Raw genomic sequence first — 18,226 nt, 5'->3', positions numbered from 1 at the left:
CAGCGATCAAGATAAAAAGCAAATTCAGATATTTAAGTACTTATCAGAGACAATGATTAAATTGTTGTAAAACTGATGCTGCAAAGATAATTAGTGACCATATGTTTATAATATTCGTGGATTAAATAAACGTGTTAGCCTGTATATGACTTTTTTACATAATGCGAAAAAGCAACTTTACCAATTTATATGGATAGGGAATGGACGGATTCTTTCAAAGTAAATACAAATACATTACAATTGTTATAAGAAATATATATAAAACAATAGTGAGTTTGTGTAAAGAGAAAGAGGGAGAGAGCTACTTCTACATCATGACTCTGATCTGAATCTGCTGCCAACACACTCTTCTTGTTTCCCGGCTGTCCCGTCATCGCAGGGAATGAGAATTGTACTGCGATCGGTGTTTTTGTTTTTGAGGTTCATCAGTCAGTGTGGTTCAGTGTGCGCTTAGTGGTGTGTGTGTGTGTGTGTCGTTCTGTGTGTGATTGTTTGTGTGTATCAGGTGTGTTAGCGCTTAGCAGCTAGCAGCCACAGTCCGACGAGCTCACCCTCGCCACAGCAGCAACACAGTCAGTACCCCCAGCTCATTTTATATGCGTGCAAACTGAGGAAAACATACTGTGGATTTCATTTAAAGAAACAGCTTTGTAAGGTAAATAATTTACTTGGAAGTTTCCATATTTTAATGAACGAGCAGCAACTGTGCGGTTATATTAGCGTAGCTTATTTGGTCTGAAGCTATGAGGATACCTACGCTATACTGGGCTTTTCCTTTAGTTTTACGTTATTACTAAAATAGTTATTTGGTCACATTGACATGCGTGAAAGTGTTAATCGTTTGTCTGTTTAAAGGTGTCATATTTTTACGTTGAATAACTCACCAGGCTCCTATTTGCTAGCTGGCTAAGCTAAATGCTAGTAGAGAGTTGATAAGCAGGCATATACGACAGACTTCTCTGTTGAAAGTTGTTGTTGTTAGATTTGAATGAAATTCAAGTAACCTAAAAATCTATTCTTTTATTATCTAAATAGTTTAGGTATCTTATTGAATTTTTTTAATAGTAGTGCAGTGTGTAAAACGTGTATTAACTCAAGAGATTTGTGACACATTTGTGTACTACATACTGAATAGAACCAGACTTTCTGCTTGCTGTTTTGCACCTTTAAAGAACACATGAATGCTTAAATTGTGGTTTTCCTCTTAACTAAGAGCTGAGATGATGTTGCTGTGTCGTTTTTCCTCCAATGTTTATATTGTAACGCCCACTTAATTGGACAGAGTACAACAGGATCAGCTTTGCTTTAGCCACTGCTTTACATGCACACATATGATGACGCTTATAGATTTGTATTTGCTGGCATGTAACATAGTAGACAAGTTAAACCCACGACTTTGATCATAATTTGACATGAAAGACACCAGTACTTAATGTAAAAATAGCACTGGCTTGCCCTAAGCCTGGGTTAGATTTATTCACTTGTGAAGGAATGGCATTTAACTTTCTATGATCCATATGTTTACACTGCTGAAAGTGAAGTGAACAGTGTAGACTTGCAGAGGACTTTGATCTGTTGAAATCAGCAGTTGCTGATTTCAGAAGATAAGGTATGAAAAGTGCCGGGCCCTGAAAGTACCTTGAATGGATATCTTTGCTGTGTTATTAAATGTCTCTAACTTGACTGGGTTTAATATGGTGATAAAGTTTCTTTAGCATGGGCAACAATGTGGGCATAGGTCAAAAGCCTAGACAGATTAACACCGTGTCTACACCGGGTGCGACGCGACACGACAAAAAATATTAGAAACGCATAACCCATTATAATTTTACATTTTATCCACACTGGATGCGGTGCGTCACACCTGTTGCGTCCGGTGTAGACATGGCGTAAGTAAATTAGGCTTGCGTGCTATGGATGTCTAGTATGCAAACATTGTGGCTGCCCTCAAGAGTCGGATGAGTTCGTATTTAACTCACTGCAAAACTGAATTTACTGGATTAGCAATCACTTGTTATTGTTTTACTGTAAACCTCGATGACACATCAGTGTTGTCATGGAAGCACAGACTGTTTGACATACTTGCCCATGAAATATTACCATATTTACTTTGCTGTTTAAGACCGGATATGTTTGGATATCCCTGCTCTTCCAAATGTTTAGAAAGAAGTATTTGGTACTTGAGCTAATAATACTAAACACAACGCCAATCTGCTCATAGTAGATTCACATGTGTGCCATGCTTCTATTTCTTACTGACTCAGCTGAGCTACTCCAATAGATATTTAATAACTAGAAATCTTGCTTGTGTTTTTTAATTATGTACAATTTATTATAAAGTTGCTTGGTGCTGTTTGTTTCCTAATGAATTTGTTGGGATGTGAGGTTACAATGCCCTGTAAGTCTTCAAGTCATCGGATAGCAGGTTTTGAATGCAGGAATATTCGTTCTGCTTCGTAAACCAATTTGCACAAGGTCAGTTAACATTTGGTATGTTTGGCTCAAATATTTGACCCCCCATCCGATTCCCACACATTGTTTTTATGTGCCATCTGCACTAGTGTGTATTGGTGGTGATAGGGATGCACCGAATCTAACATTCTTGGCCGAAGCCGAAGCCGAACATGATGTGAAACACTTGGCCGAAGGCCGAATAATACCGAACACCGAATATGGTTTTTGCATTTCTTCTATTTATTAAGCTATTTTTTCACTATTGCACAAACTGAATAGTCAAAATTTGCTTTTAAAAATTTGTCTTGCTTTTCAATAAAATACAATACAACTTAATATAAAATTGAGCAAAACAAAATACATTAAAACAAAAAATTTAATAGCCTATATTAATTAGGCCTATAACTGACTGGTAAAAGAATGTAATGTAAGTTACTCTGTACCCCTACAACAAAACATTCATTAAAAAGTGTCATTCCACATTAGGCCTATAAACTAAAAATACGAATAAACTAAAACTGTTGGATTATTATAGGCTACGTTGCAAAATGATTGTAAGAAAAAAAAACATCGAACGCAAGCTATTCTGACTGATGCTGACTGACAACCATATCAGTTCACGTCTCTCCTGCAAACTCCGCCCACAAAAGCTGACTGTTCTCTGGTGCACTCGTGGCCGGGATGCACAGAACATACTTTGACAAGTTGTTTAGTACAGGGAACTGTGTGCGCGCGACCACTGTATGATGTCAAAGGATGTCGCGAGCGGCGGGGCTACTGTCAGACAGCCCGCTCCCGTCTGAAATAGCCACAAGTTACCGACCGGTAAAGACGCTTTCATTCGGAAATTTACTTCCGTGCGGCAAGTCCCGTGCTTGTCTTTCTCTGACACCTTAAAATGCTCCACACACACACTGCCAAAATGTTTGCGGCATTAATAAAGCGCACGTCCTCTCTCTCTCTCTCTCTCTGCGCTGGTTGCTAGTTGATCGTTTCTCGAGTCATGTTCGGTAAAATTATTCGGCCATTTCACATATTCGGCCGAATACCGAACATGCGTTTTTTGCTATTTTCGGCCGAATATATTCGGTGGCCGAACATTCGGTGCATCCCTACTAGTGTGTCATTCCATGTTCTTTACATAAAATAGGAAGGACCACAGACCGTAATGGAACAGTTCACCCCAAAATGAAATCCATTTAGCCGCTGTTGTGTTGTTCCAAGCTTGTACGATTTTCTTCTGTGAAATACAAAAAATGTTTATATTTTCCATGCATCGATCAACCCCTTCTCGAAGTACCACAGAAGTCCCAACTTCTGTGTTTCACTGTAGGGGTATTACAGATTTGAAACATATGGGTGAGAAAATTTATTTAAAAGCAAGAATTGAATCTTGTGAAAGCAGAAGTGGTTTTGGTCGGTTTTGATGGAAAGATGATGCAAGCTGACTCTCATTGAGGAATAATATGTTGCATCTGAAGGGCGGTTGGGTGGAGGCTGGATTTTGGCATTGGCTGTGTGTGTGTGTATTTAAAGGTGGGACGTTGCATTACTGGAGAGTCTGTTCAGGACACAAAAGCAGCGTTGTGCGTTGGTCATGTGATGCCTGTTCGGAAAGCTCAGACCATGTGATCCTGCCTCACAGAATGCAGAGTCGAACTTACAGATGCTGCCGTACCCTTTAGACATGAGAAGAGACTAGACTTATTCTTAGAAGAGAAATACATGCGGAACATAGGAATAAAGAAAAAAAAACAGGAAGCGAAAGCAACGTAGTTTGCGTCAGTCAGCCTCTTTATGATTTTTACATTAGCCATTATTTCCCTGATGATGTTTTTCGGCAAAGCGACTGGATTCTGCGGAGTCAGGTTGTTGGAATGTCGAGATCTTGGAAGAAAAGGAAGCCATGGTTGAAGTGGACTGGATACCTTTTTGTAAGGAAATGTCTTGGGAGTGTTTCCTGGGAATTGGTATGCATCTTGGAGGGAGAACGCTGTGGGATTTTTACAGCTGCACCAGGAACAAAAGGTTGGAAAAGGATGAGTTACTTGAGTTTTCCTGATAACATCTGATAGAGCAACTTTTGTGGAATTGACTCATTGCCCTTCAAGTAACAGTATACCCAACAGATCACAATGTGCTGTTGTGTGCTAAAACAGTTGAATTTGCAAAAGGGAAGATCTACATTTGTTTTGCTGCATCATATTTGCTAAATTAATGCAGTTGTGAATTTAGCTATGTATCTGTGTTTAGCTAAGAACTAAAATGACATTTGGGAAAGGCTGTTATGTGGAAATACTGTGAAATACTTGTAATTTTGTCATTCGCAGATAACATGATCCAGACACATCTGTGAGGAAGTGTGCATGTCACATTTAGCTGTCACACCCCTTCGTCCCTGCACAGACCTTGTGACTGTGTTTCTACGGTAGTAGGGTAGGGCACTTTAAAGGAGTAGTTCACTTCAAAATTTGACCCCATGGACTTGCCATATAGGAATTAAAATTACTATGGAAAGTGAATGGGGGGCAAATTCTAAAGTGAACTGCTCCTTTAACAATGTAACAGACTGATCTTAAGTGCAGGGCTCGACATTAACGCTTGCCCGGTACAAGTGAATGTTTTGTATGGGCAAGTGAGAGAGAATTATACTTGCCAGACCGGACAAGCAACTTGAAAAAAAAAAAAAAAAAACTTCCATTGCCAAAGATCTGTCTGTGCTAAGGCTAAGAATAACAAGAATAGGTGCATTAGATAGAGCTGCGTGTTTATGTGAATTGCGTTTGTCGTTGTGCTTGTTTGTTCGTAACACCGGACCAATAATCAATGGAGACCACTAGATGCGGACATAGTAACTAGATGCGGATGCAGAATCCTGTTATTTAAATATGTCATCTGGCTGCTCTGCGTGTCTGAGTGAATGAGGTGCACAGATTAACATACTACACGAGTGATGGTCAAGGATTTGTATGCGTCTGCACTGTATGAGGATATAAACACATAAACTCTCATAGCAACTCTGGAGATTAAGTTTATTTTACGAGCATTTACTGCTTGAGTGAAGCTATCGTCAAACACACTAAAACTCAAGCGTGTTCCTGACTACTCGTCAAAATAAAAGTCCCTTTAACTTGAACACTCAGAAGAAAAAATATTGTAGTGTTTGCTAAAGGAAATTTTAGTACCCTTGTAGTAAATTGATAAACTGTAGTAAACACTGTAGTATAGTACAGTAAGGTTCAAAAACACTATAGTATCTAGGAATTTTACAGCAGTTTACTATTGTAAATAACTATAGTACTACAGTATACCTCTATTGTATAGTAAAAAAATGAAATACACAGAACTTAGAAAAATAAAACAAATTTAGGTAAACTAAAAATTATATCCATCTGTATGTAACATTAATGTAATTTGTCAGTTACCTGCCTATTCATGTGATGAACTGCACTTGCATATTTTTTTAATGACAACAGACGTTTTATACTTGTTTTATACTGTTTGGCCTGTGCTACAAAACTTTAAATCTCTGTATCACCTGTGCTATGTACAGCCCTGACACTAATAAATAATTACTGCTTGATGTTGTTCTATAGCAATCATGGAGAGTATTAACAAATTTAGGCGGCCACAGCAGACACTAGGTAAAACGCTTATAAGCAAACTAGACCAATCAGAATCCGAAACAGTTATATTTCCAGAATGTGCCACCATACACACGTTTTGAAATGTGAAAGGTTTGACACACCAGACTGTGTTTTTTATTGTTTTGATGTGAACTTGAAATCAAAATGTTCCTATGCTGTGATTCATCAGTTGAGGTTATTCCAGAAAAATTTGTCCTTGTAATCTTTCATCAGAATGTAATAACGTGCTCCAAGTTTGAAATTACTTTGTCTTTGTTCTCCCAGCACGCAGTATCTGGCCTTATGTACTGACACAAAGATTCACATTTTACTAGTGAACTAAAATAGTGTTCTTGTACAAAAATCTACTTTTCAAAGTAGCCAAGTTTGCCTGTTGAAAACATGGGTGGATACTTTATGAAAGTGGTTAAAGCTGCAGTCTGTAAGTTTGGCCTCTGTATAGCCATCTTCTGTTGGCAATTTACTTTAATCTTTATGTGGATTGAAGGTCTATAATTTATTTCTGTTTATTTTTAACAAAAAAAGTTGCAGTTGTTGGACAAGGCTAAGCATGTTCATAGCTGTATTCTATATAAAGGTACTGCAGAATCAAATATATAACCGTTTTGATAATTGATGCATATTTTCCAGGATCCTGTTTGTATTATTTTCATTATATATTATTTTACTATATTATAATATATTAGATATATTTTCAATAGTTTGAGAGCATTAACATTTCACCACTGAATTGCATTGCTCTGTCACTTTGGCTATCTGAAGCAGTAAAGTTACTTAATAATTTAGCCACTAGGGTGTCACACTGACTCTGATTGTCTCTCGTCCTTTCTCTCTTTAATGAAAGTGTAATGAGGAAGACTCACAATTTGGGAGTGCCATGCTGCTTTAATAGTGACAGCGCTTAACATGCCACAAACCAAAGAATGTTGGTTGTTGCCATGGCGTCAGTGTTCCACTGACAGGCTTCCTGTTTTGGTGTTCTGTTCCTTAGCAAGACTGAGTTTCCTGTTTGACCCAGACAAGCAGACAAGAGAGAGGGAGAGTAGGTTAAAAAGCCTAGAATCTGCTTGTAACATTTAGTAATGTTTGTTTGAAATATGTTGTGTGAATTGTATCTTGGCTTCACAAAAAGCAATTAATTATACAATTATTTATTATTTAAATGTATTTTAATTATTTTTGTGCTCTGTCTGCAGTTCTGGACGTTGCCACTGGGGTCAGCAGAGCGCTGGGTATGAGTCATGACGTCTGTTGTGCTCATAGACAGTGGAGGAGCCGTGGTGGAGTATGTCACTGCAGTGGACGACCATTTACCGGTAAGAATTTTTCATCTACAAAGGTCCACTTCCTGCATATCTGCTTTATGTGCAGTTGGCGCTAGTCTTTGGCACAGACGGCACGCCCACAAACTATTCACAGACATTTGATGCACGTTCCATGAATCATGGTTCCCAAGTTTTTGTCAGTTAAAAAAGTTACGTTAACATGACACCAAACTGCCACAATTTGCACCTCAGAGGAAGATCTGGTCACTGGATTTGGATCTGTTGAAACCATCAGATCTTTAAAAGAGTTTTAAGGTTCCTGAGATATTCCTGAGGAAACTTAATATGTAACTATAACCAGTTTCTGTATCAGAATTGGCCAGAATGGCTATGCAAGACTAAACTGCAGTCGTAGACTTTTAAAGCGTTTTACTAACTAGAAATAGTTCATGAAAGTTCTCATAATTTACTCTCATGCCATTACAGATGCTTATGACTTTATTACTTCAGCTAAACGCAACCAAGTTTTTTTAATAACATGTACAGGTACCAAAATGTTGAAAAGGTTTTAAAATATTATTTTCTTAAACAAATTCATTGTTACACTTGTTTCACAAATGTAACATTTTGGTTACTATTATATAACAAATTATCAGGCATATTACAACTACAAAGGAGTATGAAATAGCATATCATGTTTCTTTAGGGAGTTGTCACATATCACATTTTTCTTCAATATCATACAGCCCCTCTGTACACCAAAAAATGTGCTGATTTTTTACTTACCCTCATGTCATCCAAGATCATGATGTTTGTCTATCTTCAGTCGAAAGGAAATTTAGTTTTTTAGGGAAAACATATTAGGGTTTCCCTTGCAATTCAACGGCGATCATTGTGTTGAAGGTTTCAAATACAGTTTCAGTGCAGTGCATTGCTCAACACAATCCTAACACATAAAATTTCTATACAAAAAAAGTTTGCCATTTTCAATTAGAAATGCTAATTTAGTCAAAGCTGATAGCCTCGTGGACACGAGCTCTGACGTGTGTCGCAGTTGCGCTTCGTGTGACCAAGTTCGAATCCTGACTTGTGGTCCGATCCCGCCCCCCTTCTCTCTCTCCCACTGTCCTAAATTAAGTAAAAAAACCCACCAAAAACAAATCAGAAACGCCAATTTAGAAATTGTTCTAAAACTATTTAACACAGCCTCTGTTTCTCTTTCAGGAGGAAGGAGTGTGTGAGATGGAGGGAGAAATGGAAGGAGAAGTGGAAGGGGAAGCGGAGTATCCTGCAGTGATCGTGGAGCAGGTTCCCAGCGCTCGGATGGAGCAGGGCTTCGCTGCTCAGGTGCTGGTGTATGATGATGAGACCTACCTGATGCAGGGTGTGGCCGAGGAGCAGGAGGTGGAGACCGAAGTCATGGAGACAGGTAAGAATCACACCGTTCAAACTACTGCATTTAAACTACTCATAGGTCATTTTTGTCATTTAAACGACCCTCATGTTGTTCGAGACCTTTTTTATTTGTTAGGGGATTATTTTTAATGTTATGTTAAATCGAATCAAAACAAAGACAGCACTTTGTCATTCTCTTTAATGCTTGAAACCTAATAGTACCCTAACAATGTCAGCAAGAAACAATGTGAGGCTAGCTGATCATTTTATAAGTAATGCATTTGGTTTTGGTGAAAAAAAAACATTTTAATGATAGAGACGTTTTCTATATTGATTGACCTGCTTATACCATACATCCATCTGTAACACTGATGGACTTTTGTGATGGGTAAATAAAGAATTGATATAAACAACACAAAATGAATAGACTACAGGACCTGACAAGTTTTACAGAAATATCCCAGCTTTGAAACGCATGTCAGTGATGTTTTCATGCCCACTTTGGATGTTGCTGCCATTCAGACAGAAAACCCTTCTTCACAGAAGCCAGACTTAGAAAATGTAGCAGTGCTGGTTATTTTGCATATCCATACCCATATTATCCATAAACAGTATAAGGATTTCAAGTTAAATGCAGAGAACTCAGAAACCCACTGTCCATGTCCATGAATTATTACTTTTCTGTCTTGTGTGATCTTGAATGTTATCTGGAGAATTATTTTCTTAGTTTTTCATGTAAATGTAACAGAAATGTATGGACAGCATTTGTTAATAATATTGTTTTGTAAACTCACTTTGACTGCGCTTCAGCATGTTTTTTTTTTGTATCCTGTGCAGTATTTAGTCTTGGCAGTGAGATTTTGTGAAGCCAAAATTGAAATGAATTGTATATCCAGAATGTATATCATTATCCCTTATTTAAAAAAATATAAATCAACAAAATAATCAACTGAGTCAAGTAGTTCTTGGGTACTCTATGCAGAGTCTTCTGTAAAGTATTCTGACAAAAAGTAACCTTCTGTTGCTGTAATGTCAGAGATTTGTTTTATTTTTGCCATATTACATTCTTATTGTATTTAGAAAAGCACCCCCATGGGATGCTCACACAAGAGATACATGTGGGTTGTAAAATAATTTACAAGATTATCAAATGATCGTGATTAAATATCTGAGGACGACTACATTCTCTAATCTAGACTTCTAATGGAAAGGTTTGGTGCCAAAGTGCTGTTTGGTGGTAAATCGCCACTGCCCTCTTGCGGACATTTCATAAAATGTAGTACAAAACGGGTCATTGGACAGCTTATAATTATTGTTTTAACAAACTATTCGTTTAGAGGAATTTCAGATGATTGGATCATAATCAAAGGATCTTAGAAAGGAACAGGAGTATGTTTATTTAATTGAATGGGCAACATCTAAATTAAAATAATTTCCACAATATCTCAAACACACAAAAAGACAATAGGAAAATGACAAATGTTAATCGCTCAGTGTAGTCATATGTGCGACTGTCCATACTTTAGCTGATGAATTGCTGAATGTTTGTTTTTAGTATGTATATGTAGCACACGTGTGCGCAGTTTTTTAATCGCCCTATATTGTATATAGTATGCTAATAATATTAAAGTGGGGATAAAATAGAATCCACCGGTTGAGTGAATTCTCTCTCCACTGTTGACGTAAATTAAACGTAAAAGCCGAGAGCGCGGAGGATTTCCTGTGTATGGCGCGGAAGGATCTGTGCCCGCCTGGGGCGTGCTGCTGAATTTGTGGAGATTTCCTGTGGAGGCGGAGTGATATTCGAGTCGTGCGTCTCTATACGCGCTCAATGCGAGTCAATGTGAATCTGCACCTCTGGACGAAACATGGCGACGTCGCTGCATGAGGGACCCGCTAACCAGCTCGATCTGCTTATACGAGCAGGTAAAAGATAAAGGGGCTTTTTAAACCTTGTAGGTGTGGGCTTTTTTGAGGTGCAGCGGAGCGGCGCTCGAGCCGCAGCGCTGATATCCTTGAAGTTGTGCTAGAAAGTAATGGAGGGCATTTCAGGAAGTGATCACCTTGGTTGGCAACCTGCATGGCGTTGCCTGCTTTTCTTCTCCGCTTGCTTTAGAAAGTTGAAAAGTAGTGTGAATGTAAGTTACGCACGTTTTGTTTTGTGTGCTCACTGCGCACAGTGTTGAGTTTGCACGGCGCGCGAGGGTTTTAAAATGCGGAGTGTGTTCAGATAACGGGTTTCTCTGGAGGTAGTGCGCTGCTCTGAAACCAGGAAGTGGGAGAGATGTTGTCTTTCCTACGTCTTTGCCACGCTGTCTGGAGTCGGAAGGACATTTGAGTTTTATTTTTAACTGATAAATACGGCTTAATAAAACGTAATATTTATTTTACCCTTCAGTAAATTGAGTTCCCAATAAAATTGTATTCGAGAGCTTTATTTTTTGATTGTTCGATGTTAACTCCTCGTGCTCTAAGGAAATGTGATACATGTTAGACAAAATGCACGCAAAGCAACAAGCGTATTGTGCATTTAAAAACTATAATTTGATTTATTTGCGGTGTTAAACTGTATGGCGAAAACATTGTTTTTGTAATTAAATGCACGTTGATTTATTCTAGCTGATGTCCCGTTATCTAACGTAAGCGTGGTAGCTGTTTTTTGCACTTACGTTTTGGCGTGCTTTCATCGCTAAAGTCACAACACCTAAGAACAACATTCAGTTTTATTTCTTTTCTTTAAACACGCCTTTATTCTTTATCAGATTAAGCAGGCGGTGTCGTAAAGCTGTCGAATGGGTATTTAGATTTTTTCTAGTGAATATTAAGATTTCATGGCGGAAGCATTGTTATTCCGCTGGCCTGTCTTAGCGTTGAATGACAGCCCTCGTCGTCCAATAGAATTCGCGCCCTGTTCGAAATCTTACACGGGACCAATCGTCTTGTCTTTTTCTTGGGGCGTTTGTTAGAGCGGCGTCCAATCAGAGTCGGGGCGGGTATTGAGTGGCAGGAAACTCGGAGAGCGTCTTCAGAAAGAACTGGAGGGAAAGCTCTGACGACTGTAAACACGGAAGTGAAGAGGGACTGCACTACTTTCCTCTGGACCGCTATTTTAGTAGCGGTAAAATAGTGCCACAATACTCAATCTTTAGCGTGGGTTTATTAGATTGTATACGTTGAGTAAATTCGACATATTTGTTTAATGCTTTCATTTAGCATTTGATAGATCGTTATTTGTAGTCCAATTTGTGTTCTGCTTAGGTTAAAGAGTTTAGTATTGTTTTTGACGTAACGTTACACTTGTTAGATTTGGTTTTGCAGAATGAATTTGCTAAATTACCTCAGAATTTTATTTTCATTATTTTGTGTTAATCTAGTTTAACTGAATATCTAATAGTCCGAAATACAAACGTCTTCACAGTAGTAACATTTATTGCATTCTTGAATCCATACAGCAACTCTCTCTTATTCTCTTAGAATTGCAGAGAAGCAAAATACAACTTCAATATTTTTTCATAATAGCTTAATTTGTACATTGTCTCCAGGGCTGATTTGTTTGAGTCCAAAAAGCAAATGAATGCTGGGTCACCTATTTTAAAGGACACCGCGTGTGTGTGGTTATGACTGGCATTGCCTAAAGATAGCCCCTGTGTGTGGCAACAAACACACATACCCAAACATGGACAGGGTCGGGTTGTAATGAGAGTTCAGAGAAGGCTTGGATAGACATGCACAGGTGTTAGCGACCATGGACGTCAACGTCAAACAGTCAGGGCTGCAGGTTCTGCCTATGTATGCCTGATTTCGCAGGTCCCGGATCAGCTTCTCAGCACCTGTTGCTAACACAGACCCACAAGGAAGTGACTTGTCATTTAGCAGATGCTTTCATCCCAACTGTTTTAGTGGGCGCTAATTGGGCTAAGTAGACTTGTTACAGGTACAGTCCTCCTGGCCTGGATTCTCTTGGGATATAACTGTAAGCATCTGTCAAATGCGTAAATGTAAATCTGCCACTGGCTGTTAAATCGTTTGTTGTTTATGAAGAATACAAAATGTTGCTTCAGCACTGTTTCTTTGTTAGAAAGTGAGCTGCTTCATGAATTTACACTTGCATAGGAAATTGATAAGGCGGCGGGATCATTAGTGTTGTCCTTTTCTCTGTCAAAACGAACTGATCTGCACGTTTTGATCACTGTGATATCATTTTGACTGACAGCTTTAGCTGAAGCAGTTTTTTCTTTCCAAAACATGTTTCTTACTCTGGGATTCAACCTAGTGGGATTGGATCATGGTTTTGGGAAGTCCAAAATGTACAGGTTTTTCACCCAATGGCACCCTCTGTTGGCCATTCAGTATATTTACCATTGCATTAAAAACAGCAACCTGTAGATACCAAGGCATTTCAAAATCGCTTAGATATCACAATTAAAAGGTACTTAAAAAGTAAGGTTAGAACGTTAAACAGGACAGACTTGAATTGAGTATTGAATGAAGTTAAGCTGTATATGTTATATAGATACAATGATATTGCGTTAAAGTTGTTGTTAACAAATAATGCTTTAGAAGGCGTATAAAACAATCCTGTCTGATACTATGCAAACGCAGTACATACAGTTTTTAAGAATATTAATCAGCTTGTGTGTTTTTCCTCTATGGCAGTGGAAGCATCGGTTCATGGCTCAACTGTTTATTGCTCCGATAAAACCATCGAGGCCGCAGAAGCTCTTCTGCACATGGATTCTCCCTCCAGCTTACGTGGAGACCGGAGCCCAGGTAAAAAGTGTGCCCCATCACATAACACACTGTACATACCTATACATCTTGATTCTTTACTAAGATTATTTATGTCTTTCTGGTGTGTAGACGTTTTTGTGCCCCCGTGTGTTAACACTTCTGAGTTCCTGCACGCTGCCATGCGGCCCGACGTGCTGACCGAGACGGTGGTGGAGGTCAGCACAGAAGACTCTGAGCCCATGGAGATGGTTACTGTTATACAGGAACCAGAAGTGCTGGAGATGGAACCCACTAAGAGAAGAAAATGTGAGTCTGCAAGAACATTAAGGTTGTAGACATTTAAAGTTCAGGAGTGAAAAAAAAATGGGGCTGCTTTTTTAAAATTGTTTTATTGACTTTCACCTTTATATATAAACACATCTTATGACCAACAAGACAAAACATGAAAAGTAAAATGGGGCCGCTTCTAAACTGTTGTTGTTATTTATTTTAGCTGGGCGCAGACCTAAACCCCATCACATTTCAAATGGATCTCCGGATCTGGGCATCAAAAAGAAGTCTAGAGAAGGAAAAGGTTTGTATTTTAGGAAATAAGGGAATAGATGTACTTAAAATTTAGATTTTTTTTATTTACAGTGCCGAAAATGAAAAATGTGGTCATAATTTACTCACCCTGTTGTCATTTTAAACCTGTGACTTTCTTTCTTCTGCAGAACATGGAAGATATTTTGAAAAATGTTGGTAACCAAAAACCGTTGGTCCCCATTGACTTGTAATGTGTGGACACGAAACCAATGCAAGTCAATGGGGTCCAGCGTTTTTCTGTTACCAACATTTTTCAATATATCTTCTTTTGTGTTCTGCAGAAGAAAGTAAGTCACACAGGTCTGAAATGACAACAGGCTGAGTAAATGATGACAGAAATTTCATTTTGAATGTGTTCTATTCCTTTAAAGGGGTCATATGACAAGGCTAAAATGAATATTATCATTTGTTTAAGATGCAATGCAATGTGTATACAGGATTTAAGGTTAAAAAACGCTGTATTTTCCACATACCGTGCATGTTTGTATGTCCTCTTTGCCCCGCATCTCTGAAACGCGAGGATTTTTTACAAAGATCATTGCTCTGAAAAGAGAGGTGTGCTATGATTGGCCAGTTAACCAGTGCGTAGTGATTGGTCGAATACTGCAAGCGTGTGACGGAAATGTAACGCCTCTTACCATATTTGGAACATCAGGTTACAAAGCAATTGTACTGACAGGTAAGCCCACCTTACTTGCGTATACATTTGGGCGGTCTTAGTCAAATCATACCACGAACTGACGTAGATTTGTGGGGGTGTGGTTACACGAGGCGTTTCAGGCAGGTCTGGGTGAGCATTCGCTTTTAGATAGAATGCATATTTTGCTCCGACACTTTAGTTTTTGCAATTTTACGTGTCTTAATACATGCATGGGCAACTTATAACAGACCAAAGACACAGAAAAACATGTGTTCGCGCCATATAACCCCTTTAAGTTGTGCTATCTGTATTCAGCCTTAAAATCCTTTATCTGTGTGATATGTATTTTGCTAGATTGTCAATGGCTATTAGTTGTGAATTATTGCTTAGATTTTGCACTGGTGCTGTTTCCCTACAGGAAGCACATACCTTTGGGAGTTTCTTTTAGACCTTCTGCAGGATAAGAACACCTGTCCCAAATACATCAAGTGGACCCAGAGGGAGAAAGGCATCTTTAAACTGGTGATAATACATGCATGGGCAACTTATAACAGACCAAAGACACAGAAAAACATGTGTTCGCGCCATATAACCCCTTTAAGTTGTGCTATCTGTATTCAGCCTTAAAATCCTTTATCTGTGTGATATGTATTTTGCTAGATTGTCAATGGCTATTAGTTGTGAATTATTGCTTAGATTTTGCACTGGTGCTGTTTCCCTACAGGAAGCACATACCTTTGGGAGTTTCTTTTAGACCTTCTGCAGGATAAGAACACCTGTCCCAAATACATCAAGTGGACCCAGAGGGAGAAAGGCATCTTTAAACTGGTGGACTCTAAAGCGGTGTCAAAGCTGTGGGGCAAACACAAGAATAAACCTGATATGAACTATGAAACCATGGGCAGAGCACTCAGGTAAAAGTTTTGTGTGAACGAATTTGTTTTTTTGCATGGCTTGAATGCCATATTGAGGAATTAGCATCCAGGACAGCACATGTTTTTATATTTGTGTTTCCTTGTTTGTTAATTTTGTGTCGTTCTCTCATAGGTATTACTATCAGAGAGGTATCTTGGCTAAAGTAGAAGGTCAGAGGTTGGTGTACCAGTTTAAGGAAATGCCTAAAGACATTGTCGTCATAGATGACGATAAGTGTGACCCAGGTGATGACATATGCGAAGAGAAAACTTATGAGCGCGTACCTCCTTCATCTGACACACTGTTGAATACTGAATTCTCCAAAATCCCTGCCATATTAAGAGGGGGTGGTAGGACTCTGCTTCACCCAGGCTCTCCAAAAGCCAAAGCTGCGCTGGCGGCAACTCCCTTTCAGCGCATAGTAACAGTCTCCACGGCGACCGATGCATTACAGCACACCCATGCCACCATCGTTTCCAATGCCAGTGCACCCAGGTAACCAAAGTTGAATTTAAAATTGGTGCAAGTTAGATCAGATGAGTGGTTTTGAATAACAATGTCTAATAATATATCTTGTGTCCAGGACTGTGCGGGTTGCTATGCAAGTGCCGGTTGTCATGACGAATTCTTTGGGTCAGAAAATCTCCACCATGGCCGTGCAATCAGCAAATCCATCGATCTTCACCACGGCGCCAACCAATACCGGCACAGGGACCGGCGGGAATGCACCCAAAGTCTTGATCCAGACCATACCGACGATAGTGCCCGCCACGGCGGAAAACGGTGACAAGATCACAGTCCAGCTCGCAAAGATAATCACCATACCCGCCTCCCAGCTAACGCAGTGCCAGCTTCAAACCAAACCTGGTATCCCTACGGGCATCAATTTGATGGGCGCGCCCCTCGCCGTCCGAGCCCTCACACCCGTGTCTGTGGCACCAGGGACGCAGGTGGTCAGACTGGCAGTGCCTGCTCAGCGGACTCCAGCTCAGACGCAGACACAGGTCCCCATTTCAATCCAGACACAAGCTCGACTCCCAATCTCCGTTCAGACAGTGTCTAGTCCGGTCTCAATCCAGAGCCCCACACAGGTCACTGTACCTGCTTCGATTTCTGTGCAGAATCCAATGTCAGTCCCATTTCAGATCCAGATTCAACAGAGCCAGCTTTCTCCGAGAGCAAAGAGCACCGCACCGAACTCCGAGTCTAAAGCAGACAGCACTTTTGGAGAACGGGTGATCGTGGTCCAGACAGGACCTGAGCAGGACAATACCACACAGGAAATGGTAGAAGTGGTGGTAGAAAGTGCAAAACCACAGTCTGAAACAGCCGAGAGCTGAGGAGCGAAGCATTTTTTTCTGTCATGAATGATAATAGATGAATAGACACATTTACCCCAGTTACTATTCAATCACACGCTGGGTGTTTTTTTTTGTACCACATACCAAATTAACTGGAGATTACTGTTGACTTGTACAGTTTTTGTAGAGTTCAAGTGTGGTTTCATTGTATAAAAAAATGACCAGGCGAAAAAACGCAACAAGCATTGTGACTCACCTGCATCAACACCGCACGGTTCACCCATCATGTGGATAAAATCTACATACAAGGCAAAGGTTTATTGGATGTCTGTCATTTCAATTATGGATTGGTGTAGGGACCAGTGTAAAGATCACTACAGTTCTCCAACCTTTTTATTTTTAATTAAACGTAGACACTAACAGCTTAACAGAACACTAATGAGTGAATAGTCGAATAGTAAAGTTGAAATGTGAATGAGGGAGTGTAAATCTGACTTTTTATAACTTGTATAAAAAGTTTTTTTTTTACGCTCGAATTGCAACGCAAAACCAGCAGTTTCTTTTGACGATCACTGTGAGCACGCGCTTGTGCCCGTGTGTTCCCATATGACAGGAACTTTTGAGTCGATTCTCCCTCCACTTCTAATAAGGGAAGAAATTAAGGACTTTGTATATATGAATTATACAGTTTACTGAATTTATAAACAGTGCAGCTTTAGAACAGTTAAATTTTTCTTATTTTGTTGTAAGTCACACTTATTAGGCTTTTGTTGTGTTAATCTCTTTTTTTCGACACATTGTACCAAGCACAGTATTACTGGCAAACAAACTGCAATGCATTCTTGTAGTCCATTTTCAAAGCTCTTGGAGTACAACAGTCCGTACCATTTGAGTCTTTCATGTGATCGAGTCCACTATCAAGAGACTTGACAGCTGAAATTATGACGGTTTTGTTGTCACTGAAGTACAGAATGAGGTCAATAGGCAGCATGCATCCAAATGTTTCTTGCGCCTTTTCTTTTGCAATTTGCTTTTTATTAGTTCTGAAAGGGAGAACAAGATGTTTGTGTTCAGAATAATCTAGTTTGTATATTCAACATTTGAAGTATATTCTATTTTGTTGTACTCTTGTTCCAAAGTGTACTCAAGTAGATTTTACTCGAATATAAAAAACTTCATGAATTTTGAGCCCTGGTGTTTTTTTCTTATGATACATATCTGTGCTATGTTGCATTCCCACTAAAAATAAACAGAAGGCCAAACATTTCCATTTCTATATAAATTAAGGCAATT

At 39.2% G+C, this 18,226-nt stretch overlaps 1 protein-coding gene across 1 annotated transcript; it reads left to right on the top strand.

Moving 5' to 3' along the window:
* The first annotated feature begins 337 nt into the window (after window positions 1–337).
* On the top strand, window positions 338–18,136 carry elf2b (E74-like factor 2b (ets domain transcription factor)). The gene is made up of 9 exons (XM_057332449.1): window positions 338–655; window positions 7,298–7,417; window positions 8,591–8,795; window positions 13,418–13,531; window positions 13,622–13,798; window positions 13,986–14,066; window positions 15,442–15,631; window positions 15,765–16,127; window positions 16,216–18,136. The coding sequence occupies exons 2-9, from the start codon at window positions 7,343–7,345 to the stop codon at window positions 16,970–16,972; spliced, it is 1,962 nt and encodes a 653-aa protein (XP_057188432.1). The 5' UTR covers window positions 338–655; window positions 7,298–7,342; the 3' UTR covers window positions 16,973–18,136.
* The last annotated feature ends 90 nt before the right edge of the window (window positions 18,137–18,226 follow it).

The sequence above is a fragment of the Triplophysa rosa genome, linkage group LG4, assembly GCF_024868665.1.
Source record: "Triplophysa rosa linkage group LG4, Trosa_1v2, whole genome shotgun sequence".
Lineage (NCBI taxonomy): Eukaryota > Metazoa > Chordata > Actinopteri > Cypriniformes > Nemacheilidae > Triplophysa > Triplophysa rosa.
Note: the sequence above shows the minus strand (reverse complement) of the source record. Positions and strands in the feature narration are given on the sequence as shown.

Bases quoted from the DNA above. Each gene is read 5' to 3' on its own strand.
- elf2b (XM_057332449.1), top strand. From the start codon at position 7,343: ATGACGTCTGTTGTGCTCATAGACAGTGGAGGAGCCGTGGTGGAGTAT. The intron at 7,418-8,590 runs GTAAGAATTTTT...TTTCTCTTTCAG, and splicing joins CAGTGGACGACCATTTACCG to GAGGAAGGAGTGTGTGAGAT. The intron at 14,067-15,441 runs GTTTGTATTTTA...GTTTCCCTACAG, and splicing joins GAAGTCTAGAGAAGGAAAAG to GAAGCACATACCTTTGGGAG.